Source organism: Natator depressus, chromosome 5 (genome assembly GCF_965152275.1).
Source record: "Natator depressus isolate rNatDep1 chromosome 5, rNatDep2.hap1, whole genome shotgun sequence".
NCBI lineage: Eukaryota > Metazoa > Chordata > Testudines > Cheloniidae > Natator > Natator depressus.
Window position 1 is genome coordinate 46849794 of NC_134238.1, and position 25221 is coordinate 46875014.

Here is a 25221-nt window from a genome sequence, read left to right on the forward strand (position 1 = left end):
CAAGTTGCTGTTGATAGTATACATTTTATGGGGCAAAAGATAAATATTCCTTTAGAGTATAGTCAGAACAGTTTAGCAGAAAAGTAAATAATTTAGATGCTCCACTGGAGCACAAGACCAATCCATATATATCTGCATATCTATAAATACACAGAGCTGCTTACACTGATGTTTACTTACTTCTTAGGTAATGTCAGAAGCCCCACACTTTCACCCTAGATGATGGCCTAAGAAAAGAAACCTGATGCTTTCTTCTCATTTAAAGCAATCAGGTGGAATGGAGGGTGGAAAACTGGTAGGAGAAAAGTTATGCAGGACCCTGAAGGCAAGGACAGGAAGCTTGACTCTTATGTAGTGAAGTTACTAAACATAAACTTAGCTCTCCTAATACACATAAAATATCAACTAACATTATAGGATTGTACTATCTGATGTCTTAGCCACTAGCAGTTAGTCTATACCCTACAGGTATAGGTATTGCTAGGTAAGGTCTTGGTATAAGTTAAGTAATAAGTAATAAGTCTAAAAGGTCTAATAGCTGAGCTAAACAAGACATAAGGTCCAAAAGCCTTAGCATAAACAGCTAATCAGGAGTAACCCTAGCTAGGGAGGCATAGCTCAGTGGTTTGAGCATTGGCCTGCTTAACCCAGGGTTGTGAGTTCAATCCTTGAGGGGGCCATTTAGGGATCTACAGCAAAAAATTGGGGATTGGTCCTGCTTTGCACAGGGGGTTGGACTAGATGACCTCCTGAGGTCCCTTCCAACCCTGATATTCTATGAACATAGGGGCTTCCTTTAATAAGAAGTATTTTATTTCTTTCCCCAGATGTATAATTAATGAATTATAACAAATGGAAATAATATCTCTAAAAACTAGAGAGACAAGGTGGATGAGGTAATGTCTTTTATTAGACCAAATGCTGTTGATGAAAGAGACAAGCTTTCGACCTTACACTGACCTTGAGGGGGGAGGGATAGCTCAGTGGTTTGAGCATTAGCCTGCTAAACCCAGGGTTATGAGTTCAATCCTTGAGGGGGCCATTTAGGGATCTGGGGCAAAAATTGGGGACTGGTCCTGCTTTGAGCAGGGGGTTAGACTAGATGACCTCCTGAGGTCCCTTCCAACTCTGATATTCTATGATCATAAGATATCACAAGAAAGAATGCTGTAATGACTGAACTGCTGACAGGTAACCACAAGATGCTAGTTTATACCAGCTTGGGCTATTTTAAATTAGGAACATCAGCATATGTCTGACCACAGGACTGCCATGGTAACTAACTGACATATATGCTAATAAGCTTGAAGTAAACAGACTAGTAACATATGGAAGAAGGGCACCCCCCAAATTAGTAGGGTGAGGAAATACAAATAAGAAAAAGGAGAGAAATCCCTACTGAATATGCATTAGGCATAGTGGAGTCAGTGTAACACATTATAAAATTGTATCTCAGTCGGTGTGCCTTGGGAGATGTAACTTTTGGGAGATGCCAGGATGATGACTACTGGTAATGATGGTGACCAGTGAGAATGACAACTAACATTTTGGGTCCTTTTTGTCCTTTAGTGGTTGCTCAGACACACATTCTGATTATCGTTATCTACCTTGCTGGGTTGGAGTGTTTGTGACTTTACTAATTGTGTTAATAAAACTATTTCATATTCAAAAAGCTTTTCCTAAGTGTGCGTGTTGCAACTGTGCACACTGGGCTTTTCAGCGGAACAGTAATTCTAATGCTACTGGGCCTGATCTTGGGACAAGAATCTACCAAGCCTCAGAATGTTAATGGGGAATTAGTAAGTAATCGATATAAATAATACACAATCAATAGATCAGGCAACAAGTCAAATAAATGTGATGACTCAACTACATTATTTTACATTGATTAGTTTTAGTTAAGTTAGTGATTAATGTCATCGTTTTTTAGATACTAACATTACCATACATACCGTTCAGTGCTCATACTTTTTCTTTCTCCATACCTTTAAAAAAGAAAAAATGTTTTTATGAACTTCAATCATTTTCACAGAGAATTTTTAATTTTTTTAATAACCCCTTAGAATCGTAGACTTTAAGGTCAGAAGGGACCATTATGATCATCTAGTCTGACCTCCTGTACAACGCAGGCCATGGAATTTCACCCACCAACTCCTGTAACAAACCCCTAACTTATGTTTGAGCTATTGAAGTCCTCAAATCGTGGTTTAAAGACTTCAAGGTGCAGAGAATCCTCCAGCAAGTGACCCGTGCCCCACGCTGCAGAGGAAGATGAAAAACCCCCAGGGCCTCTGCCAATCTGCCCTGGGGGAAAATTCCTTCCTGACCCCAAATATGGTGATCAGCTAAACCCTGAGCATGTGGGCAAGACTCACCAACCAGACACCCAGGAAAGAATTCTCTGTAGTAACTCAGATCCCACCCCATCTAACATCCCATCACAGGCCATTGGGCATATCTTCTGCTACTAGTCAAAGATCAATTAATTGCCAAAATTAGGCTATCCCATCATATCATCTCCTCCATAAACTTATCAAGCTTTGTCTTGAAGTCAGATATGTCTTTTGCCCCCACTGCTTCATAGTTAACCAAGAAGATTTCAGTGTATAATTGTAATCTTTTCTATGGGATTTGAATGTTAACGATTCTGAGAACCTTGCATAAATCAGCATTGCAAGGAAATGGAAAACTGGGAATTTTTCTTCCTCTTAAAATTGTGTATATTACAGATGAAGAAAGAAACTGTAGATCAGTAATAGCTGTTAATACAATTAACCATTTGCACTATGAGTCAGCCATACCCATTAGTGACCAGAAGGGCTTTGGGGCTTTAAAAACAAATTAATAGATTACATACAATTCTTCCACTTTCTTGACTCACTATCTCTCGCAAAGTGCTTCTACTAAAATCATGAATATACCAGTCTTATTTTTTTTTAAAAAAAAAAGAGGAAAATCCTCTTTCCAGTTGAATCAGACTTTCATCCTTTAAAAAAGTGACTTGTAAAGGATTTCTTTTAAGTGGGGCTTGTGTGCCTTTTGTCACTTTTTATGAGATATAGTATAAACCAATGTGTCTTCAGGCTTTTTTTTGTTTAAATTAATTTTGGCTTATTTTTGCCTGGATCAGGAATATCAAGTTTGTTCTCCAAAAAAATTAGGTACGATCATCTGAGAGCTCTCTGGGATATTTACCGTATACTCAAACATCTTTGGAAGGAGCAAGGATTGAAACTTTAACAAAGGCTTGCTTTCTCCAAAATGTTCATCACTGAATGTTTTTGTTCTTCGTTCTTATAAATGTTCCTATTGCTTTAACTTTTCACAGTCATTATGAAGTCCTCAAGACCAGACAGGACTTGATTTCTAATGTAAATAAAACCAAGCAGATTATTTTTGTAATTAAAAACAAAAACTTTCAAGCTTTCTTTATCCATCATAAAGAAAAACTGGACAAGCTATGTTATCCTTCACAAGTCACCTTTAAAGATATAAATTTACTATGTACTTTGGAAAAAGTACAAAGATTTGTGATGGTTTTTATTGATCTAAGCTTTTGTGGTGCGAAGACTTTTTTATTTTTATTTTTTTAAATAAATGACAGCTTACATTTATACTGTGCTTTTCAAACCTAAAAGGAGTCCCCAAACTGTTTTTCAAAATGTGTGCTGTTAAACAGCTGTATTTCTTTTGACTACTTATGAGATTATTTTTCAGTCTTAAAGGAAGGATTTCTCATTCTGTTAATACCAGAGAAGCAATGTTAAGAACAAGAGGTAATATTTTCAAAAGTGCTTAAGAGCCTTTGGAGCCTAAGTCCCAGTGACTTTCAGTGAGATTTAGCCTAAGTGCCAAAGCACTTTTGAAAATGGTTTTAGGATCCAAATGCTCTTAGGGTACATCTACACTGCTTGGTTTTATTTACATTAGAAATTAAAACAAAAAAACCACAGCAATGAGTTTCAGAGCCCAGGTCAACTGACTCAGGCTCTTGGGGCTTGTACTACAAGCCAAAAATAGCAATGCAGATGTTCCTGCTTGGTCTGGAGCCTGGACTTTGAAACACAGCAAGAGAGGACGGTCTCAGAGTCTGGGCTCCAGCCCAAGAGGGAATGTCTACACTGCTATTTTTAGCTTTGTAGCATGAGCCCCATAAGCCTGAGTCAGTTGACTCAGGGTTTAAGACTCGCTGTCACAGGCTTACCCCCTCTCCCTCACCCCACACACACACTTTCAGTGCAGACATACCCAAAAGCAACAGCATGGCAGGATTAAAAAGAAAGGGTTTCAGAATCTTTAACTAGGGCTCTTGGTTACTAAACATGAGCAGAATGGCAAAATGTTCAGTGGTTTTAGAGTGATGGGAGGATGTGTATTTGCATTCAAGGCAGGCGTGTGGGAGGGTGATAGTTTTTGAGCAGCTATTGGACCCTCTTTTTTTTCCATTAGGAGCCTATAAGGGCAGCATTTAGATACTATGATGATAGGAGCTTCAGAAATACCATGGATTAGATTAGGTATGAAGACAGACAGACAAACGTTGGGTTCTACCCCAACAAATTCAGAGTCGATCATACTATCAATTTTAAAAAATTATATTTAAACACGGTAGGAGACATAGAAACTAGGGACAGATCCTCAACTGATGTAGTCAACTGAAGTCAATGGAGCTGTGACAATTTACACCAGCTGAAGATCTGACACTATGTGTTTGTTTTAAGATCATATAGGAATAATTATGAATAGCGAAGGTGTATTAACTACATGGAAGAAATACTTGTGCACTTCTATGATGAAGTTAAATAACTATAATAAAATAAACCCTGTTTAGGTTAGTTATATGTATGACATATCTCGTAATCTATTTTAGTTTTGATAAGGTTGTAGTAAGAGAAGGCCCTGAAACATAAACTCTTGTATCAGAGGCCCAGTCTGAGGCCTGAAGCCTCAACCAAAATACTTCCAGGCAGTGTTAAGCAAAGCTGGGCTGTGAGCCAGAGGCAGGTCCCACTCATAGAAGTTGGCAAGAAAAGGTTGTTAGAAGCACGTGCACACACACATAAGTGCTAGTGAGAGGAACGTGTGCCAAGACGGCATCAGAACACTCCACAGACATAACCAGGAACAGGCAGGTGCATCTCAAAGATAGGGTCAAAAGGACAACATGATGGATAGATTCATTTGAACTATGATGAGTAATCTGTCCTGCAACTGTACAAAAGTAGGTCCGGGAGCGCACATCTTTGTCCAGCCTAGGGGGCAGTGGAGTGTCCCACCACTGACTGAGCTGTGTCCACTGCCAGGGAGCACAAATTCGTAGTATGCCCTGTAGAGTCTATAGGGAACTATTACCATGCTTCGTTTGACAATAAACCTGGCTTGGGTTCCTTTGTGCCTTATTAGAGTCTGTGGTTTTTGGGGGTTCTCTCGAGGTCTGCTGTGTTAGCTATCTGCGCAGAGCTGGGACAGCACACAGAGGGAACACCACACCGGTAGCTACCGACAACAAAGGTTATTCTAAAACAGTGGTTCTCAAGCAGAGGTCTGGGGCCCCCTGTGGGGCTGTGAGCAGGTTTGAGGGGGTCCACCAAGCAGGGCCAGCATTAGACTTGCTGGGGCCCAGGTCAGAAAGCTGAAGCCCCACTGCATAGGGCTGAAGCCTGAGGCCTTGAGCCCCACCACTGGAGGATGAAGCTAAAGCCTGAGCAGCTTAGCTTCACAGGGGCCCCTGTGGCGTAAGGCCCCAGGCAATTGCCCTGCTTGCAACCCCCTAATGCCGACCCTGGCTTTCATATGCAGAAACTCAGTTCTTGTGCCACAGGTGGGCCGTGGAATTTTTATAGCATGTTGTGGGGGGCCTCAGAAAGAAAAAGGTTGAGAACCCTGTTCTCAACAACATGTGCTCACCGTACAGCTTCTCAAACTAGGCGCTATTCATTTTCTTGGTGTGCATGCATGGCCAGAGCTTTGTTTGGCAGACCATTTAGATTTCATAAACCAGACAGGGATTTTGGTTTCTATAAGCTCTCTACCTATTCTGTGTACTCAAAAGAGCCATACATTAACAAATCCTACACTTTTTAAAAAGTGGTTGCTTTGTAAGTTAACATTTGTACAGCAATAAGCAGGTGTTATGTGTAAGATATTACTAACAGTCACAATTTTTATATACAATGCTATCCAAACTTACCTGACAGATATTTTTAATGTCAACCCCAGCAAATCTATCTTATAACACTCACAATGTGTAACACACTTGGGGAAATATTTAACAAAAAGTAAAGTACACGCAGCAAAACATATACCAAGACATACTTTTCCAAATCCATTGAACCCAAACCAAGTGAGACATCCAAGAAATTATGCCAAGATGTTTCTGAAAAAAGGAGAGAAAGCAGTGTCCTCTGCTGGTAAAGTTCAGTGCAAGTCAGAATTCCAAGAGCTTTTAGCATTTTTTCTGTTACTTTTCCTATACCAGGCACCTGAAGAACAAGAATTAATGTGTCTCAATGAAATTGGAATTTTTGAAATCTTTGGATAAATGCTTAATGTTTAACATTCAGTATAATTCAACTCAAACACATTTTTAGAACTAGATTGGCACTGAAGAAATGAAATTATCTTTAAGTAAATGATCTGTTTTAGAACACTAGCATTCATGTAAGGAGGACATCAGTGTATAGTAAATTTGATAATATTCTCACCTTTCTAATGGGTAAATCTTTGATGAAGTCCATTACAGATTGCCTATCAGGGGAGATTCTGTACTGTCCATTAGGTTTATTCTGATCACTGCACATTTTTGCCAAAGTCATATTTGGAGCAATTCCTTAAAAACAAACGAACAAAACAAAACAAAACAAAAGAAACACAACAGACATTTTAACCACAAGTCTCAATCTTCCATTTCAATGTTCCTAGATTTAAAGGTGTAAAATTAGTCATTCTATGCGTGGCAAAGACCAAACAAGAACAGAAAGGAGAAGACTGATGTAAAACAGAGATTCTCACCCATTCTGTAAAAGCGGCAGAGTCCTGTGGCACCTTATAGACTAAAAGCTTATGCTCCAATACGTCTGTTACTCTATAAGGTGCCACAGGACTCTTTGCTGCTTTTACAGATCCAGACTAACACGGCTACCCCTCTGATACGTCACCCATTTTGGTCATTACAGTCCTTCGGCACTTTTTGAAAGAATAGGCACATGAGAACTGCTATGTTTCATTTTAGCTACGAAATAGTGGCTAAAGCACTCATTGTATATAGTTTGTACATCAGGTTAGGTGTATAAAATACTTTGAGATATGCAGGATGAAAGGGACTATATATAAATGCAATAATATACAATTAAGTGATGAGGGGTTACGTTTCTTTAAACGCAAAGTTTTCTGCAACTTGGTACATGATTTCACATCAAATTTACAGTAAAAGAGAAAGCTTGGTGTGGAAGAGAAGTTATGTTTGGTCTAAATATGAATGAGGTATCTCAATCAATTACAGTTCAGAGATCTGGCAAATAGTTATGACACATTTAGCAACCTAAACATTTTAGTAGAGCTTCACCAAGGATGACGAAAGATAGTCTAATGGTTATGGCACTAGCCTAGAACTTAGGAGACCTGAGCTCAGGTCCCTGATCCACCACCAACCTTCTGTGGTACTCTGGGCAAGTCATTTAGCTTCTCAGTGCCTCAGTTCTCCCATCTGTAAAAAAGGGATAATAATGCTCCTCTACCTCACAGGGATGTTGTGAAAATTACACTAAAAACTGTGAGGTGTTCAAGTACTATGGTAATTGGTATCATGTAAGTATCTAGGATAGATGGAATATCTATCTGTCCTTGAGAATTAAGGGTGATTTATCCTTTTTATTGATTTGTGTGTGTCTTTTTTGCTCTTTTTAGTAAATAAAGTGCCATAGATCCAGCTGGGCACTCCCTTCCAGCCATCCATTGGACTGCTGTGAGGGGAATCCAAGCCTCTGGCTCCCTGAATGTTTTAAGCTTCCAGAGTCTCAGCAGGCTGCAGCCCTGTTTCCTCCCTTGGACCCTCTGGCACATTGCCTGGGCACTGAATCTCAGGCAGAGCTCCTCAGCCCACTTGCACCTTATATCCCAGGGCCAGCACTGATCCCCAAGGTACCCTAGTTTTTTAACCATACTCACCCCCAAAACTGTGTGAAGCTTCTGGTTACAGTTTAGAGCTCTCCAGAGCTCATGGTAGTTGTAAAACATATGACATATGCTCTCACACTCTGCATAGAGTCCATTATCTTAATGCTCTTTTATTTAGTCATGTAAAGCACAGAAGAGCACAGATCCTAGAGAACAACTAACATTTAACCACAATGCCACTTCCCAGCTCACAATTCCCTTGTGAGCCCTTAGGGACCATCTGTGTCCAGAAAAACAGGCAGGCAGGCCAGGCCTCATGCAAGCTGTTACATGCTGGGTGATTTCTTTCTGTCATAGAGTCCCTTACCCAGCTTGTGTGATCTTACTTTCACCTGCCCCGCACTTCCTTTTCCTGTCTCGTTCTTCCTCTGCTCCTTGTGTGGCTTGCTATTTAACTCCCCCATCTCCAACTTCCTTTGTTCTGTCTTTTGAGTAACTTACCATTGCTCCTACCTCCCCCCGCCCACTGTCCAGAGAAATAAGATAACACTGGTTTTCTAAGGATGCAGCTGCTTTTTAGCATAACTTTGGAGTGGTTAAAGTACTGTTGTTAAACTTTAGTACTCCCTAATTGTCCCTGCTACAGGATCTATCAGTAATGGTGGATCCACATACACAAAGGCACTAATGATACAGCAGTTCTTCATAATACAACTTCATAGTATCAACCAGAAATCATAAATTATACTGACAGATTCCCCAATCATCACACAAAATAACTGGGTTTTTACAGCTGAACCCTGTTTGTACTAAGAGGTGAATAGCAGGTGACTAATAGATTGATTCTTCTCTATAGCCTCCATGATTTAAAGACTGACTGCTGTTTACAGTGATTATAATGTATTCCTGGTGATGCTAGGAACCATTCCATATATCACTGCTTACTAATATTGTCCAATTGGCTTTCTAGAATGTCAGATTATAAACAGTAATCACTTTTCATTTTCGTTCATCAAATCCCTGGCATCCTTAAGAGGTCCACCCCCCTTTTCTAAACAGTGACTCATCAAGAAAAGGATGAAATTTTAGAGAAATGAAACTAAAAATTTTTTGAAAGTCAAGCAGTATTGCTCCTGAGTTTTGCAGGGCCCTATCTGAAGTAACATGTTGGGTTTCATCCAGCTCTGTCTCATCCTATTACTCTCTCCTCTACCCGAGTTTGCACATGACATTTCCCCTGCCTACTTCCTGCCTGCCCCTCCCCTGTGCTCCAAGCTCTGCAGGCTCTGATAACTCCTTTACACAAATCAGCTAGTCATTGAGGGCTTGTCTACACTGGCAATTTACAGCGCTGCAACTTTCTCGCTCAGGGGTGTGAAAAAACACCCCCCTGAGCACAGCACATTTCAGCGCTGTAAAGTGCCAGTGTAGACAGTGCACCAGTGCTGTGAGCCGCGCTCCCAGAGCTGGTAACTATTCCCTTCATGGAGGTAGTTTTTTTAGAGCGCTGGGAGAGTTCTCTCCCAGTGCTCTGCCACGACCACAGAAGCCATGTTAAAGCGCTGCCATGGCAGCGCTTTAGTGTTGCCAGTGTAGACTAGCCCTAAGAGTCCTGAAGAGCAACTATCTGAACTAATGGACTGAATGCACTTTGGGGATTTAATCTCTGACGCAACCTAATAGGGGCAATTCAGACAGAATATTGTTGGGTATTGGTCCTGCTTTGAGCAGGGGGTTGGACTAGATGACCTCCTGAGGTCCCTTCCAACCCTGATATTCTATGATTCTGTGATATCGTAGATCGACTTCCAGTTGGAAGATCAGTTGGGCAAGTACGAGCTGCACAGATCTAAAACTGCCACTGCCTTGGACAGTAAATATTAATCTGTCTAGTAAACAGTTTATTTTATTTTTAATATGTCAGTGTATTTCGTGCTCAAGAAAGTGATTAAAAACTAGCTCGAGCAAGGCACAGGATGGGCAAGCATAGAACATGTTTCTTTCTCCACACAGAAATGTGCTAATGTGCCTTTATCCTAACTAGTAGCAACTATAGCATTCCAATGTTAAATCTATCTTTGATCAAAGCCTTACAAAATCAGCAGTGCAAGTTAAGATTTAAATGCAGCTGTCCAGAGATGTAAGACTACTGCCTGAGCCAACTGGGTCACTTTTCCACATTCGCGGAGGAGATATGATTGAAAAGGAAACCAGGAAGAAAAAGGATGATGTGACTGCTATCATTAACCAAAAGTATACAGTGCCAGCAACAGCAACTAATTAAAGAAGAAAGATTTCTTCTGGTTAAATAAAGCTTAATACTGGGTTCTATTCTTGACTCTGAAAGAGATTTCTTGTGTGATGTGGCCTTGAGCAAGTCACAATCTTGGTGCTTCAGTTTACACACCTGTAAATGGGGTATACTTCCTTACACCAAAGAGGTGGTGCAGGGCTAATTTTTTAATGCTTGTAATGCACTTTGAGATCACTGGGTGGAAGGCACTACAAACATGCAATTACTATTATTTATATACATGTGTGTACCTGCACTGGCAGTCAGTCCAGTTTTTTGCTCAATCCGAAAGCGAATTTCCTTCACAACTTCTTCAGCTGAAGTTCCAAAGACCACTGAATTTAGCAACAGTTCTTGATCTCTCTGTTCTTCAGTGTACAGGTGGGAAGTAGCAACTGGCTGTTCCTCTGTTATAAAAGTATTATCTTCAAACAATATTGGTGAGGATGAGTGTGCATCTTCATTCAAATTTAGTTCATTGGGTGCAGTTACATCTTGTTTACCTACATTATGAAAGGGTACATAGATGTGTAACTCATCCTTCTTAATAAGTAACGTATATTCTGTGAATTGATTCCCCTGCACAGCTCCTGAAAAAAGCTGATTTAGCTATTTCACTTTTTTCTGTTTGCAAAGTTCAAGTAATTATGTAGCTGAAATAATTTCAATTACTGGTCCATTTTTTTAAAAAGAAAGGTCATAACCACCTCATTGTATATGCAATTTGAGCTTGGCCCAGGATTAGATTTGGCCAGGAAACTGAATTTCACTTTGGTGGGGAAAAAAATTGAAATTTTGGAAATGTTTTTGTCGCAAATTGAGATAAAAAGTTAAAACATTAACTTTTTTTGTGGAAGTGAAATTCTGCAACATTTTGCTTCAGAAACACTAAAACATTCTCTCTGTGGGAATATTCTGGTGTTTCTGAAACAAGGGTGCCTAGAAGCTCTGGCTCTGCTGTAGCCTGCCATGTGGCCCCCCAAGCAGGATACTGAGGATCCCAAGTTCCCTGGTTCCTCTGCAGCTCACCTGACAGGCTGCAGCAGAATTCAGGCTCCCAGCAGCCAGAGCTTCCCAGCCTCATGGGAAGCTCACCTGGTGAGCTATCGGGGAGCCCACATTCCTAGTGCCAGGCAGGCTGCAGGAGAGCCAGGGAGATTATGAGCCCAGGTTCCCAAACTCCTTGCCATATGGGCTGTGAGGAACTTGAGTCTGGAATCCTTGGTAACCTGGACTGCTGAGGGGTTGCCACTGAAAGATTTGTGAAAAGACACACATTCATGCAGAACATGTAGCTTTTGATGAATCTGCATTTTCTAATGGAAAAACAGTCCATTGAAAATTTCTGACCAGCTCTATCCAATATCTTCTAGGTGTATCCAACCAGGTAAAGTCCAGTGAGGGGCTCTGCAGTGCAGCTTGCAAAAGTATCAAAGCAGGGAAGGTAACAAACTGAAAAAAGATTATAGTACTTAGATAATATGGAAAATATTACCAAGGTTTGCACATATTTACAACAGCTAAGAGATTTGTTGAAAAGAAAACTGTAATGAGAAAAAAAATGGAAAGAACAAGTGGGAGTAGATGTGTTTGTGAGATCATGTGTAAATTACACAACATCTTGGGGAATATTCAGGCCCACTGTGTCCTCAAGGGAGAGAGAGAAAAATACTTTTTATGCTGATTATGGCCCATGGCAGGAGCGAAATGGGAATTCCAGATGCACCTGGCCCCCGAGGTTTGGCGAACAGAATGTATGTGTGGGGAGAGCAGGGGAGGAGAGGGTAAATAATCATATGTCCTCCCCTCCCCACAATTAAAACACTTATTTCACTAAGGAAAAGGATTTCACTGTCAAGGTTCTAAAGGTTTATTTTAATGTTATAAAAATATACCTTGAAAGTGTCTTTTTTAATATCAGATTTTTTTCCATAATAGTTTGAAGGAATTTTTGCATTAAAAACCAGATTTTTAAAAAAACAAATATATGTTACTAATGCAGAATATTAAAACTGATTTTTAAATCTCTGATTATTAAAATCCAATTAAAAACAATTTAAAAATGATTTTAAAATGCTGATTATTTACTTTTTTGGACTTCACTTGACTCGGAAATTAAAATAGATTAGTCAGGATCAGTTTCAGTTTTTCATGCAGTAGCAAAATGTTGCCATATCTAGGTTGCACACACTGAAAGGGAATATTTATATCCAAAACCAAAAATTGTTCACTGAAGTGTATAAAATTCCTACAATATTTCTATTAATATAGCTTTAGATTTTCTAAATTATTTTCTTTTAAATACACAAAGTCTACCACAAATTTAGGGTCAAAACTACTTTAAGGTATCCATTAAAAGCATAACTTCAGTGTTAAAAAAAAAAGGAAAGCTTTGCTTACAATCTTATTTTGAAATATCTAAACCATTTGCTCTAAGTTCTTCTCTGAACGAAAACCCTTTAACCAGACTTCTCTGCCAACTTCAACAAGAGGCTTGCCATGTAAATTTTGACAGTCACTGAAAATTAGTAGATAAGATAAGATCCCATGGGACGCAAGCAAAAGAGAAAAAGAGTTCAGGAGAGTTGGCAGTTTTTAAAAAAGAGACATTATTAAGGCAAAAGAGATGCACAGGAAAGACAGGAAGTGAGGACACCCTGGCTTTCCCAGGAGATCTTCAATGACCTAAAACTTAAAAAAGAGTCATACAAGAAGTGGAAACTAGGTCACATTATACAGGATGAATATAAAAAAAAACAAACACAAGCATGTAGGGACAAAATTAGAAAGGCCAAGGCACAAAACAAGATTAAACTAGCTAGAGATATAAAGGATAACAAGAAGCATTTTACAAATACATTGGAAGCAAGAGGAAGACCAGGGACAGCGTAGGCCCATTACTGAATGAGGAGGGAAGACAACAACAGAAAATGCAGCAATGGCTGAACTGTTAAATGCCTTTTCAGTTTTCACCAAAAAAATTAGCAGTGATTGGATGACTACCACAGTGAACATCAGTGTAAATGGGGTAGGATCTGAGGCTAAAATCGGCAAAGAACAAATTAAGAATTACTTAGATAAGTTCAATGTCTTCAAGTCGGCAGAGCCTGGTGAAATACATTGTAGATTATTTAAGAAACTGTCTGAAGAGATCTCTGAGACATAAGCGATTATCTTTGAGAACTCATGGAGGACGGGAGAGATAACAGAGGACTGGAAAATGGCAAATATAGTATGTTATCTATAAAAAAGAAGGAATAAAAACAACCCAGGGAATTATACATCAGTCAGCTTAACTTTGGTACCTGGAAAGATAATGGAGCAAATAATCAATCAATTCGTAAGCATCTGGAAGAAAATAAGGTAAAAAGTTACAGTCAACATGGATTTGTCAAAAACAAATCCTGTCAAACCAACCTAATAGCCTTCTTTGACAAGGTAACAAGCCTTGTGCATAGGGGTGCAGCAGTAAAAGTCATATATATTGACCCTATTAAGGCTGCTGATACCATCTCACATGACCTTCTCATAAAGAAACTAAAGAAATATAGCCTAGACAAACCTATTATAAGTTCATCTTATACTGTCTGGAAAACCGTACTCAGAGAGTAGTTATCAATGGTTCAGAATCAAGCTAGAAGGGCATAGAGTGGGCTCCTGCACTGGGTCCACCCTCCGCAGCCCCTCCGCAGGGGGTGCATGTGGGGCCCCAGGCCTCTGCCGGGGGGGAGGGAGGGGGAGCTGGGCCACAGGCCTTGGGGAGGGGAGGGGGCCTAGCTTGGTGGGCAGGGGGAACCACCTCCCAGCTCTCACTGGCAGTGCGGCTGGGGCTGGTTTGCTGCACTGCCGCTGCCGGAGAGTGCAGGCCCTGCCCTGCTGCACTCCTCAGGGGAGTGGGGGTGGGGCTGGAGCAGGGGGCCTGGAGAAGAGGTAGAACAGGGACGGGAGAAGCACGTAGCTGCACAGGGCACCAGGAAATAAATTTCCTGAGGTCAATAAAATCATGACTGATGTGGAGAAAGTAAATAAGGAAGTGTTATTTACTCCTTCTCATAACACAAGAACTCGGGGTCTCCAAATTAAATTAATAGGCAGCAGGTTTAAAACAGACAAAAGGAAGTATTTCTTTCACACAATGCACAGTCTATGGAACTCTTTGCCAGAGGATGTTGTGAAGGCCAAGACTATAATATAGGGTTCAAAAAGGAACTAGATAAGTTCATGGAGGATAGGTCCATCAATGGCTATTAGCCAGGATGGGCAGGGATGGTGTCCCTAGCCTCTGTTCGCCAGAAGCTGGGAATGGGCGACGGGGGATGGATCACTTGAGATTGCCTGTTCTAGTCATTCCCTCTGGGGCACCTGGCATTGGCCACTGTCGGAAGATAGGTTTCAGAGTAGCAGCCGTGTTAGTCTGTATCTGCAAAAAGAAAAGGAGGACTCGTGGCACCTTAGAGACTAACAAATTTATTTGAGCATAAGCTTTTGTGAGCTACAGCTCACTTTTTACAGCTGTAGCTCATGAAAGCTTATGCTCAAATAAATTTGTTAGTCTCTAAGGTGCCACAAGTCCTCCTTTTCTTTTTGTCGGAAGACAGGATACTGGGCTAGATGGACCTTTGGTCTGACCCATTGTGGCCTCTCTTACATTCTTATTGAACATTGATCATTGATCATTATCCAAATCATTTATGCTTTTTGCATAAATGATTTGGATAATGGCATAGAGAGTACACTTATAAAGTTTGCAAACGATACCAAGCTGCGAGGGGTTGCAAACATGTGTGCCAGGTTTGTATAATTTTTGGTGGTGTCCAGAATGGGTCCAAGCAGAGCCATCCAGTCCATAGGACAGACTGGGGCAACCATTACGGGGGGCCCCTGGCAGCAGCAAGTGACCTGGCCCAAGCCTGCCCCTGCTCCGCCCTCTCCCCACCCGCATTCCACCCCTTCCCCCAAGTCCCCACCCCACCTCTTTCCAGCTTCCACCCCCTCCACCGAGCGACGCCGGGAGTCAGCGGGGTGGAGCAGGGCAGGTCGGAGCCGGGTCGCTTGCTGCTGCCCGTGCCAGGCCCCCTGCTAGCTCCCCAGGCCACCCTGGACCCCGCATCCCTCTGAAGCAAGGGGCCCCCAAAGCATGGTAAGCCCAAACATTGATGGAGCTGGGCACAGGTTCCTAAATATTGGTGGAGCGTGGGCACCACGGGCCCATATAACTCGCTGCCTATAGCTGCAAACACTTTGGAGGACAGGATTAAAATTCAAAATGATCTTGACAAACTGGAGAAATGGTCTGAAATAAATAAGATGAAATTCAATAAGGACAAATGCAAAGTACTACACTCAGGAAGGATTAATCAATTGCACAAACACAAACTGGGAAATGACCGCCTAAGAAGGAGTACTGTAGAAAGGATCTGAGGGTAGTAGTGGGTCACAAACTAAATATGAGACAAAAATATAATACTATTGCAAAAAAAGCAAACATCATTCTGGGATGTATTAGCAGGAGTGTTGTAAGCAAGACACAAGAAGTAATTCTTCCACTCTACTCAGCACTGATAAGGCCTCAGCTGGACTACTGTGTCTAGTTCTGGGCACCACACTTCAGGAAAGATGTGGACAAATTGGAGAAACTCCAGAGGAGAGAAACAAAAATGATTAACGGTCTAGAAAACATGACCCATGAAGAAAGACTGAAAAAATTAGGTTTGTTTAGTCTGGAGAAAAGAAGACTGAGGGGGGACATGGTAACAGTCTTCAAATATGTAAAAGGTGGTTATAAAGAAGAGGTGATAATCTGTTCTTATCCACTGAGGACAGGATAAGAAGTAATGGGGTTAAATTGCAGCAATGCGGATTTAGGTTAGACATAGAAAAACTAAAATGTAAGGGCAGTTAAGCACCGGAACAAATTACCTAGGAAGGCTGTGAAGTCTCTGTCATTGGAGGTTTTTAAGAACAGGTTAGACAAATACCTTGTCACAGATGGTTAATACTTAGTCCTGCCTCAGTGCAGGGGACTGGACTAAATGACCTATTGGGGTCCCTTCCAGTTCTACATTTTTATGATTCTCAAGGTCTGACTCTACAAGCCTTCAACATACAGAGCCACCATTGACTTCAATGAGAATTCCATATCCCAAGGGTTTGCAAGTGGTATTAAAAAAAAAAAAGAAAGAAGTGGGTTCATTTAAGCATAAACTGTGTTATTTTGAAGTTAGACATGCCTAAGTGCATACTTGCCAATATGCAACATATTTATAATGCCCATTTGTTACATCTCTGTACTGACAGAAGATGGGCCAGTGTTTTTCAGTAGAATTGAAAGGTGTCTTCTTGTTTAGCTCCTCAGTGGCCTTCTTGATAGTTTTGAAATGTGAGAGATTAAAATTATGCAGTTTGTCTGTGCATAAAGTCAATAACTGGCATAAGCCTTTGCCTACAGAACTTTTTAATATCCCCAGTGGTGGATCCCGCTGTGGGAATTTCTGCCTTTCCACATTCCAATAGCAAGAACTGATGTAATCATGTTTTAATCATTCTTTATTTTTGAGAAGTTCATTTCTTATGTATTTTTATTCTTGTAATGCACTTTAATGGAGCTCAGGTGCACTGCCTTTGTAACATGATTTCTGACACTTCTAAAGAGAAGTTAGGGCTTACATACCATGGTGCTGATTGCAGTATGCTATAAAATACCTATTCAGAGAGTCAAGATCCTCTATAATAGGGAAGAGATTTGTTTACATTTCAGAACTGACTACTCACGGAGCCATACATAATAATTTCCATTTTACTATGCTAATATCTATAATATTTAGTAATTTGGTTACCATTTTTTGCAGTGTTTTCTTTTTTGATGAAGTAACTTCTTTTATCTTCAGGCCAGTTCTGTCTTTCCTCTAAGTACTCCGTTATGTTCAAGTAGGCTTCATCTAGGCCAATGGGCATAAAACTAGGATCATATTCAACCAGTATTTCTCTAACCTTGATAAACACACAAAGGAAGTTTAAAGTTGTGCTGCAATAGCAAAACATGTTGGTGTGTATTAAAATGCAGTTGATACTTTTGCAATAACATGCATACCTTGAACATCCATTATGATCAGACAATCAGTACCATTACTGTAAGTATTTATGAGACAAATAATGTATTGATATGGAAAATTTATAAAACTTCTGTTTCTCATTTAAAAGCAGCAATAAGTCAGTATTACACACCAAAACAAAGAACAGGCTCTCTGAGCAATGCGCATTTTACTGAAGAGGTAGCTGTGATATATATGTTTAAGTGGCTATATACTCTCACATCATTAGGTTCCCATGGCACTGTGGTAACCATGTGAAAAAAGTTCAAGAGGCTTGTAAGTTTATCAGAAACTTGAGATGCGTATGTGGTCTAATTCAGTTTTTCATGCTGTGCTGTGATGTGCATTGATATCTGAAGGATATAATACATTTAATTTAACATACGGAAAACTGGTTGCCCAAGAGAAGAAAGCTTTAACCATAGGAAAAATAAATTGATGTAGCTGACAGCTTGAGGATATTTTAGTGTAGTTGCTGAGGACAATAGGCAATGCTTAGTGCTAGTTATATTCCTATCAATAATCACACAGCTCATTTTAGTTAATTTACACACTGCAATTCTTTTGATAAAATACAGGAAAGTTTTGTGGTTTCTTGCACCTAAGAAGTTATAATTCATTGCTCTGACCACACTAACATGTAACATAAGCCTCTTCTTACACAAGTTGTGTGTAAAAGTACTACTTTTTCAATCTGATAGTGACATTTCTTTGTATTAAAGAAATTTGCTGTTTATTTAATGGATATGACCTTAAAACCCATTTATGTCTATCAGATCTTCATCTCCCCAAACCACTCACAGTGGTCATCTCTTGTTTAAATATTCTTTTGAAGGTCTTATGAAATGCAAATCTTAGAATAAATCCTCAAAATAAAATTCTGACACCTATTTCTGTAGTTTTAAATGCTTCATTTTCACTATAAAATACTTGAGAATTCTTAGTAAAATTTTGTGATTTAAATCTTCAAGGACAGTTGTGGGTTCTTCCTCTTCTTGGAAGTGACTAAAACATAGCCTTCCCAACGAGTTTTGATTGCTAATGTGAAATCAGTTTGCTATTTTCAATCCAGGTCTGAGTAAAAATGGTATAAATATAATAAAAACAACCACAACAAATGAGAGGAAATGGAAATTTTCAGGAACGGGCCAAGGCCTAAGGGCCTAATCCTGCACCACTGAAGTCAATGGAAGATTTGCCATTGACTTCAGTGGATATAACATCAGGCCCTAAATGGGTTTGTACGGTGACCCATACTATTACCACTAGAGTGATCCCTACACATCAGATTTCACGTTCTGGACTGGCACTCAGGAGATCTAGATTAAGTTTCTGGCTCTGCCACTGAGACCATGGGCAAGCAATTAATCTTTCTGAGCCTCAGTTTTTCATCTGTAAAATGGGAACAACACTGCCTCCTTCCTCCTAATCTTTGGAATCAATGGAAGGTGCAACAATTTGTATATGGGGAAGTCTGGCCTCATTATATCAAAAGCTCCCTTAATGGAATGTGATAGGATCGGGCCAGATGGCTACAGGAGAGTGACAGAAGGCAGATATATTAGCCCCAGGTTAAATAGGTCCCTTTTCCCTGGGCAAGGTAACAGGGAAGGTTCCAGAATAATAAGGAACTTTCTGGAAACAATTAAGGCAGACAGGCTGATTAGAATACCTGCAGCCAATCAAGAAACTGCTAGAATCAATTAAGGCAGGCTAATCAGGGAACCTGGGTTTAAAAAGGAGCTCACTTCAGTTTGTGGTGCGTGCGAGGAGCTAGGAGCAAGAGGCGTGAGGAGCTGAGAGTGAGAAGGCATACTACTGGAAGACTGAGAAGTACAAGCATTATCAGACATCTGGACGAAGGTCCTGTGGTGAGAATAAAGAAGGTGTTGGGCAGAGGTCATGGGGAAGTAGCCCAGGGAGTTGTAGCTGTCACGCAGCTGTTACAGGAGCCACTGTAGACAGCTGCAATCCACAGGGCCCTGGGCTGAACCTGGAGTAGAGGGTGGGCCCGGGTTCCCCCCATCCCTCCATCCCCCCAACTCCCTACTTGATACCGGAGGAGTTGAACTGGACTGTGGGAAGAAGGGGAAGGTCTCTGGCCTGTTCCCTGATCCACTAGGTGGATCAGCAGAGACTGCGGGGATTGTTCTTCTTCCTTTCCCCATGCTGGCCAGTGATGAGGCTAACTGCATGAATAGCAGATTTGAGCCATGAAAGTGGCCAAACTGAGGGCTGCTGTGAACCTCTGAGGTGAGAAAATCCGCCAGTAAGCGCAGGACCCACCAAGGCAGAGGAGGAACTTTGTCACAGGAAATAATATCTGAAGTGCCAATAATAAAAGGAACATAAAAATATATACAAATCTTCAACTATTTTACCCTTATCCACAAGACAAACTGTAATACAAGACTACATCCATATCCTGAGGTCCTGGTTTTTTTTTCCTTAATGGAAAGGAATGTACCATACTTTTCTAGGGACAAGAAACAGTAATCACCTTTCCTTCCTCCTTAATTGTTTCCACTGTACTCCTAGTCCATTCATTCTCTGGAAACAAATGAAGATGTCTTTTGAGCTCATTAATGCTCTTTGATTCAAGAGTTCTACCAGGTAATTAGTATTCCACATGGTTATTATGGTATGAAGTAATTCTCTTTGCGCTCCCTATTTACTCCTAGTTTCCTAATTATTAGATTATGTGCTATGGTTTTGAATTTACCAATATAACAACATCATCTGTTCATTACATAATTTTGAAAACCTCTGTTATCCTATCTCTATATGGAACCAGATTAGGGATGAATTTGTCCCTGTTGCCACAGAATGTTAATTTAAATGCTGTATTTAATTTACATTCAAAGCCATGTCTTGAAAATTTAACCTTTAAATTAGCTTTTTTGAATCTTATGTACAAGTTTTGATTTACTGTTGTCTTAAAATCTAAAACAAAGTATGTACAGCTATTGGTTTGAGAGATGTTCTCGTTGAGTACTTACCTCTTTACTCACTTCTTCATACTTTTTGAAGTTTAATGGCACTATAGTAAGATGTGGGCATAGTTTCTTAGCAATAAATCCAGGCATGGCTGCACGTACCCCAAATCTCCGAGCATGGTAATTTGAAGTGGACTTAGCAAGGAAAAAATAGATGTAGAGTTAAATAATCATATCCTACAGTATACTTGTGAGTTTTAATACATGCAGCAATTTTAAAGATTGAAGTAAAAAGATATAGAGACAATGCTCTCGTCACAGAACATCTATCAAACTGCAGTAACCAGTTCCATTGTAGATTCAGTATGTTATGTTTCATTGTAATTTATTTGCATTATGAGAACTACATGATTTTAGGGACTGGTAACTGGATAGTTTTCATCTCTAGTTTGCGGGTTCAGATTAAGTCAATTTGTTAATTGATAAACTTATTTAACTGAAGTGTTTTCAGTTTTTGCAGATCTGCTTAGAGAGGCACTAACCTGGCATTTGTTAGAAACGTTAGCAAAGGGCACAGTATTGAGTAGACAATAGACACTGTTCCCATTTGCCCCCAAAAGGTGGTCTCTCTAGAAGAGGAGTGAGTCAAATTGGCTGAACAGCATGGGGAAGCTTGTATGGCTGTTGTCTATGCCATTCTTGTTCCAGGGCTCAAGGACATCAGTCTCCTGTCAATCCAGCATCTTTCACATGCCCTTTAAACTATACTCCTCTTTCTTGCTTTGGAGATTAATTCCAATATTAATAACAAAATATTGAAATTAAATGGTCATCCAAGACAATATTCATTTTAAAAGTTAATAAAATTCCAGTATGCTTGATATTTTTTTATTAACTGAAGGCCTCCACTTTTAGTATACTCTGAGGAACAGTAGGGCTCACTGAAATATGGGAAAAGGACTGAGACATGACAAGCTGTGAGGCTATGTGGGAGACACATATCTGGAGACTGAATTATTTCCCAGGACTAGTTCCAGAGAAAGCAATAAACAAACTAAAGAAAGGTTAAGCTACTACCACTTCTGCTCTATTTAGAGCCTACAGGCTTAATCTTGCAAGGTGCTGAGCACCCTCAACTCTACTAGACCAGAAAAAATAAAAGCGCCACCAAAAAATCTGTTAAAATGGATAATATCTCTAAAGTAATGATAATTCTACACTCCGTTCACTTCTATAGCATACTATATACAATGGATCAAATTCTAGGTTGATTTATTCCCCATGCAACTCCATTGACTGAATTTGATGTAAATCAGCACAAACCTTGGCCCAATATGTGCCACTCAAACTAATCATAATCCACATCAGCATCATTTTTAGAATCAGACTAAATAAATCCATTGGTTTATAAATAAATTCTAAAGACTTTCTTTGTATGCTTTAATGTAGTTTTCATTTCACACTTAAATCGATGGGAATCTGCTAATAATGGGGTTGCCAGATGTCCTGTTTTCGACCGGAATGCCCGGTCGAAAAGGGACCTTGGTGGCTGTGGTCAATACTGCTGATCGGGCTGTTAAAAGTCCATCTGGCGCGGGGCTGGCAGGACCTTACCTGTTTCGAGCAGCTCCCTGAAGTGGCATCCTGCTCCTAGACTTAGGAGCGGCCATGGGGGCGCTGTGTGCTGTCCCCACCCTGAGCGCCGGCTCCACAGCTCCCATTGTCCAGGAACCACGGCAAATGGGAGCTGCGGGGGCAGCGCCTGTGGACAAGGGGAGCGTGCTGAGATTCCTGGCCGCCCGTGCCTAGGAGCCAGAGGGACATGCCAGCTGCTTCCCGGGAGTTGCCGGAAGTAAACACTGCCCAGAGCCCGCACCCCAACCCCCTGCTCCAGTCCTGCGCCCCCCTCCTGCACCCCAACCCTCTGCCCCAGCCCTGTGAAAATGAGCTAGTGAGCAAGGGTGGGGGAGAGCGAGGGAGGGAGGGAGGTTGGATGGAGTGAGCGGGGGTGGGGGCTCGGAAAAAGGGCGTGACAAGGGTGTTTGGTTTTCTGCCATTAGAAAGTTGGCAACCCTAGCTAATAATGAACTGTCAAGGACAAAAAAGACTTCAAAATGCAGGTCTCATTTTACATATTTAAAATAATTTGAATCTAAGTAGTTTAAGTTCTAAGGATCTCCTTCAATTAGGATATCTTTTCATATTTTAATCAATAACAAAATGAATACATTTTATTCCATGTAGGAGCTATACATTAGATTGGAGCTAAACATTAGATTGGCTTCTAATTTTGCCAACCAAAGTGGGCCCGCAGAGCTCTACAATTAAGCCTAGGGTGGCTCTAAACATCAAAATAAAGATACAGCACAAAGAGACTACAGGCCCCAACATGCAATTCTCCACCTTGAATTGAATGACCAGGCCAAGAGTTTATATGCTTAATAGACAACTTTTTCCTTTCTGTTACCTCTTCATAACTTAAAATTTTGCAAACTACCTTGTCCTTTGAAACGTAAAATCCAAATTTACACAGTAAGAAAACAAATATTTTTGCCATCTGTGTTATTATTGTATGCATTTCTAATGTCCCTGTCACAGCAGTATCTTGTTTCTCTGAATCTTTATGTAATTTGGTCTTTGTATCAGCTTGACATTTGACCGTACCAGCATACTCATCGATCCCACAGCTATGGGTTTTTCCTTCAGCTCTGGATTGTCTCTCATTTCTACTGCTGCATAAAAGGCATCCATGTCAATGTGTACAATAGTGCAGCTGAGATCACGGCTCTGCTCTAGCTCCAGCACAAGTTTGTCAGCCTGTACAAAAGTGTATAAAATGTACACAAACACAGAAATTACAGAAATATATTAGTCTGGCCAAGGTGCCACAGTCCAAACAATCATAAAAGAAAACCCTTGTCACATACTAAAAGGAGAAAAAATAGTTACTCACTTTTGAGTACTCACTGTTGTTCTTCGAGATGTGTTGCTCATATCCATTCCAGTTAGGTGTGCACGCACCACGTGCACAGTCATCGGAAAGATTTCTCTTGGCGGAACCCGTCGGGTTGGCTGTGTAACCCCCTGGAGTGGTGCCTCTATGGCGCTCAATATATGACCCTGCTGACCTGGCGCCTCCTCAGTTCCTTCTTGCCAGTTACTTTGACAGAGGGGAAGGCGAATGGGTCTGGAATGCACATGAGCAACGCATCTCTAAGATCAATAGTTGCGAGAACGTGAGTAACCGTTTTTCCTTCTTCGAGTGCTTGCTCAGATTGATTCCAGTTAGGTGTCTCCAACCCCTACCTTGGAGGTGGGGTCAGAGTTATGGAATGACAGACTGGAACACTGCTCTGCCAAAGGCTGCATCATCTCTACCATGCTGGGTTATAGCGTAATGAATGGCAAATGTGTGCACCGATGACCATGTCGCCGCCTTGCAGATTTCTTGGATTGGCACCTGGGCCAGGAACGCTGTTGATGAGGCCTGTGCCCTCGTGGAATGGGCCATGAGAGCCCGGGCTCGAAAGTTGCCCAATTCGTAGAAATTGCAGATACGGGAGGTAATTCACAATGAGATCCTCTGCAACGAGACCGGGAGACCTTTCATGTGATCTGCTACCACCACGAATAATTGGTTCGACTTCCAGAATGGCCTTGCACGGTTGATATAAAAGGCAAGCACCCATCGAATGTCCAGAGAGTGGAGGCGTTGCTTTTGGTTGTTCGCACGGGGTTTTGGGTAAAACACAGGCATGAAAATGTCCTGGTTAGAGTGAAATTGGGACACCACCTTTGGAAGGAAAGCCAGATGAGGCCTGAGCTGCACCTTATCCTTAAAGAAAACCATGTATGGAGGGTCAGAGGTGAGGGCCTTGAGCTCCGAAACCCTCCTTGCTGAAGTAATGGCAACCAGAAAAACAACCTTCCATGGTAGATACAGGAGTGAGCAAGTTGCCAACGGTTCAAATGGTGGTCCCACCAGTTGAGGTCCCATGCAGGGATCAGTTGGCTACAGGTGCTCCAGGCCCTAGAGGAAGTGGCCTACCATGGGGTTGGCAAAGATGGAGCACCCAGCCATTCTCAGGTGGAATGCAGAGATAGCTGCCAGGTGCACCTTGATGGATGAAGCAGCCAGACCTTGCTGCTTGAGCTTCAGCAGGTCCAGGAGGACAGGAATGGGGGCCTGCAATGGTGGAGAATGGCCCTGGGAGCACCAGATCGCAAACCGCTTCTATTTTGCCTGATAGGTGGCCCAACTGGAGGGTTTCCTGCTATCGAGCAGAATTTCCCTGACCACCTCTGAGCACAGAAGCTCCATAGAATTTAGCCATGAAGCTTCCAGGCCGTGAGGTGGAGAGACTGGAGGTCTGGGTGACGAAGGCGACCATGGTCTTGGGTAATCAGGTACGGGATCAGTGGCAGCGTGATTGGAGTGTCTACCAAGAGGTCCAGGAGTGTGGTGTATCAGTGTTGTCATGGCCACGCTGGAACCACCAGGATGACTGCCACCTTGTCCCTGCGGACTTTGAATAGGACCTTGTGCACGAGAGGAAGCGGTGGGAATACATACATGAGATGATCCGACCATGGAGGAGGAAGGTGTCCGCAAGGGAGCCCTGACTGTGGTTCCAGAAGGAGCAGAACCTTGGGCACTTCCTGTTGCTCCAAATGGCAAAGAGACTGATACGGGGAGTTCCCCACCTCTGGAAGATGGTGAGAATGACATCCGGTCAGATGGACCACTTGTGGTTGTGGAACGATCTACTGAGGTAGTCCGCCAGCT

At 41.3% G+C, this 25221-nt stretch overlaps 1 protein-coding gene across 1 annotated transcript in view; it reads right to left on the reverse strand.

Annotated features, from left to right (window-relative positions):
- The window catches only part of POLK (DNA polymerase kappa), a 115344-nt gene that overhangs the window by 61200 nt on the left and 28923 nt on the right, over nt 1–25221 (reverse strand). The window contains exons 4-10 of the mRNA XM_074952708.1: nt 23100–23252; nt 20499–20630; nt 17245–17398; nt 10660–10911; nt 6705–6829; nt 6316–6482; nt 1953–1985 (exon numbers count right to left, since the gene is read on the reverse strand). Coding sequence (XP_074808809.1) covers nt 1953–1985; nt 6316–6482; nt 6705–6829; nt 10660–10911; nt 17245–17398; nt 20499–20630; nt 23100–23252 — 1016 coding nt within the window. The remainder of the gene's footprint in view (nt 1–1952; nt 1986–6315; nt 6483–6704; nt 6830–10659; nt 10912–17244; nt 17399–20498; nt 20631–23099; nt 23253–25221) is intronic.